The 2,500-nt window shown below is 55.1% G+C and overlaps 1 protein-coding gene across 1 annotated transcript in view; it reads right to left on the reverse strand.

Moving 5' to 3' along the window:
* Positions 1-2,500, reverse strand: part of setbp1 (SET binding protein 1) — a gene marked incomplete at its 5' end in the record, with an annotated part of 41,231 nt that overhangs the window by 8,245 nt on the left and 30,486 nt on the right. The window contains 2 exons of the mRNA XM_083645012.1: positions 1-1,672; positions 2,220-2,500. The exon at positions 1-1,672 is cut by the window's left edge and continues 302 nt beyond it; the exon at positions 2,220-2,500 is cut by the window's right edge and continues 93 nt beyond it. Coding sequence (XP_083501138.1) covers positions 1-1,672; positions 2,220-2,500 — 1,953 coding nt within the window. The remainder of the gene's footprint in view (positions 1,673-2,219) is intronic.

Genomic DNA, 2,500 nt, shown 5'->3' on the forward strand with positions numbered 1-2,500 from the left:
GGAGCTGGCAGAGGAGGCGGTGGAAGGCACTAGGAGGCTTTCATAGAGACTGGACATGGAGACAGGCAGGGGGGGCTTGTCTCTGGTGGCTCTCAGAGGGATGCAGGCTTGTGTTTCTGCTCGGGGTTTCCTCCCCCGCTTCTTCCCAATGTAGATGGTTCCTCTCTTGCTGACGTTGATCTGTTTGCCCAGCCGGGCCTCAATGGTGGATGCCATGGCACTCATAGCTGAGGTAACGGGGGCAGAGGAGGACTTCAGAGCCAGACTGCCGTTCTGACTGGAACCTGAAAGGATCTCATTCAAGATGCTCTGCATTTTCTCAAGCTTCATCTTATTCCCCGGCCTGGAGGGGACCCTGCCGCGCTTCAGTTTCAGACTGTTGGAATTGGCGCTGGTGGTAGTGGAGGCCATTTGGGTTAGTGCGGTTAGCGTGTATGTCTTCCTCCTGCGGCTCAGCCCCGCAGACGTCTCCTGTGCCAGAGGGCTTGGGGGGGAGGTGGAGGTTCCCTCGTGGATGGTCTCCACTGTGAGGAGGGGCTGTTTCTTGGGGCGTCCACGTTTCCTCTTGATGGGTGTGTGGACAGTCAGGCTGTCAGTGTTGGTGTAGAGCGGGCTGGAAGGGGTGATGGGGAAGGCTGAAGGTGGGTCAGCCAAGGCAAATGGGGTAACCCGGGTGTCCCTCTGGGGTGGGGTGAGACTGGGGGGGCTTCTGGCCTTCAGGTAGGACCATCTGTCCTTGGTCTTGGTTGGTCTGGAGCTGGGGCTTGCTGTGCAGCTGGGGCTGGGGCTCAGGCTTGGACTCAGCGTGGCCCTGGGTCTAGGACTGGGACTGGGGCTGAGGTTAGCTCGAGGCCTGGGGCTGGGACTAGGTTTAGGGCTGTGGATAGGGCTGATGCTAGGCCTGGGGCTGGGGCTGGGGTTTGGGCTAGGCAGTCTGGGGTTAGTGATGAGACTGGGGCTGGGGATGTGGTTGTGGATGGGCTCTCTGTGTTTGTGGGGGTCTGCGCTGAGCTTCGGGCGACCCACTGGATTCTTCTTCACTCTATTTGTACTCAAAGCCGACTCGGGCTCAGGCCCGCCCATAACTATCTCTCCTCTTTCCACCCTCTCTCCCTTTTCTCTCCTCTCCCCTCCCCTCTCTCCTTTCTCTGCTCTCTCTCCACTGACCTCAGCCTGACTCGCAAGTCGAGACTCGTTTTTGTGAGCGTCCATCTTGTGTGCTAGTTTTGATTCTGGGGGCCCAGGCTGGTGCTTGTCCACGGCGTCTGAGTCCTGCTGCTGTTCTGATTGCTCCTCCATGGAAAATGACTCATCGAAAGACTGCCTCCGCCGCCTCTTTCTTCCCTTGCCTTCCTCTGTCAGCATGGGCATCATCCCTCTGTCCTCGTCGTCTCCTCTCCTCCCAGCCATGAGCCGCATCCCTCTGTCCTCCTCGTCTCCTCTCCTCCCAGCCATGAGCCGTTCTTCGTGGAACCGCTCGGCTTTCTCATCGTGACGGTACTTCTGCCTTTCCTCTGATGCAGCGGGGCCGTCCATTCCTTTCTCCGGCTGTCTTCCCCAAGGCGTCTCGCCACTGTGGGGATGACACAGCATCCTCTGGGAGTCCTTCCTGCCGTACTTCCTCTTGATGTTCCCAAAGAGCTGCTCACTGACCTCTTGCAAACCCCTCCCCCTGGAGATACACAGACAAAACCATGAGGGGTGGGAGGGTGGGAGGGAGAAAGGGAGGGAGAGAGACAGACCCAATGTTCTACACTGTATCCAGCACTGCTCAAGCACTGCATTAGCAAGGAATATTCATCATTTTTGTGTCAGTGTGGGCTGGACGATATGGTGGAAATCAATATCCCAATAATCATATGGATTTTTTTCTATATCGATATATATATATATATGACATATGGCTCACATAAGCGAAATCACATTAAATAATCAATTAATGTTCATCATATTGAACCGAATGGTAATGATTGGTGTGATGTCAAACTACAGTAAACTGAAATGTACACATCATATTCCTACCATATTTCATTATGTCTGCGTTCCTAAATAAAATATGCTCGTCCTCATCCGTTCAGAGAGCAGAAGTGAGCGTCTGGACATCCCAAAATCACCATATCATCACAATATAATCGCCCTAAGCGTGCGTAGTGTATTTCTGATCCGGTGATCATGCTTGGTTCATGATAAGGTCAACTGCGTGAGAAAATGAAACACACCTGCTGAGAGAGGTCAGGTTGAGAATACTGGCATCGGTAACCACCGGCAACTGCAGGTCTGGAGTCAGAGATCTCTGCGGCGAGGGGCTCCTCGGATCGAGCAGAGAGCTCCTACCGGCCGACTCCGAATCGGCGGGATTGGCCGGGGACGCAGAAGGTGCGTTGGAGGACGTGAGCCAGTCTGGCGTGAGTTGGTGTTGGTGTTGCTGTTGGTGTTGGTGTGCCAGAGTGTGCTGCGCGTGCTGCGCGTGTGAGTGTGTGAGCGCGTGCAGCATGGAGCT

The sequence above is a fragment of the Poromitra crassiceps genome (genome assembly GCF_964638095.1).
Source record: "Poromitra crassiceps genome assembly, chromosome: 10".
In the NCBI taxonomy this organism is placed as follows: Eukaryota; Metazoa; Chordata; class Actinopteri; order Beryciformes; family Melamphaidae; genus Poromitra; species Poromitra crassiceps.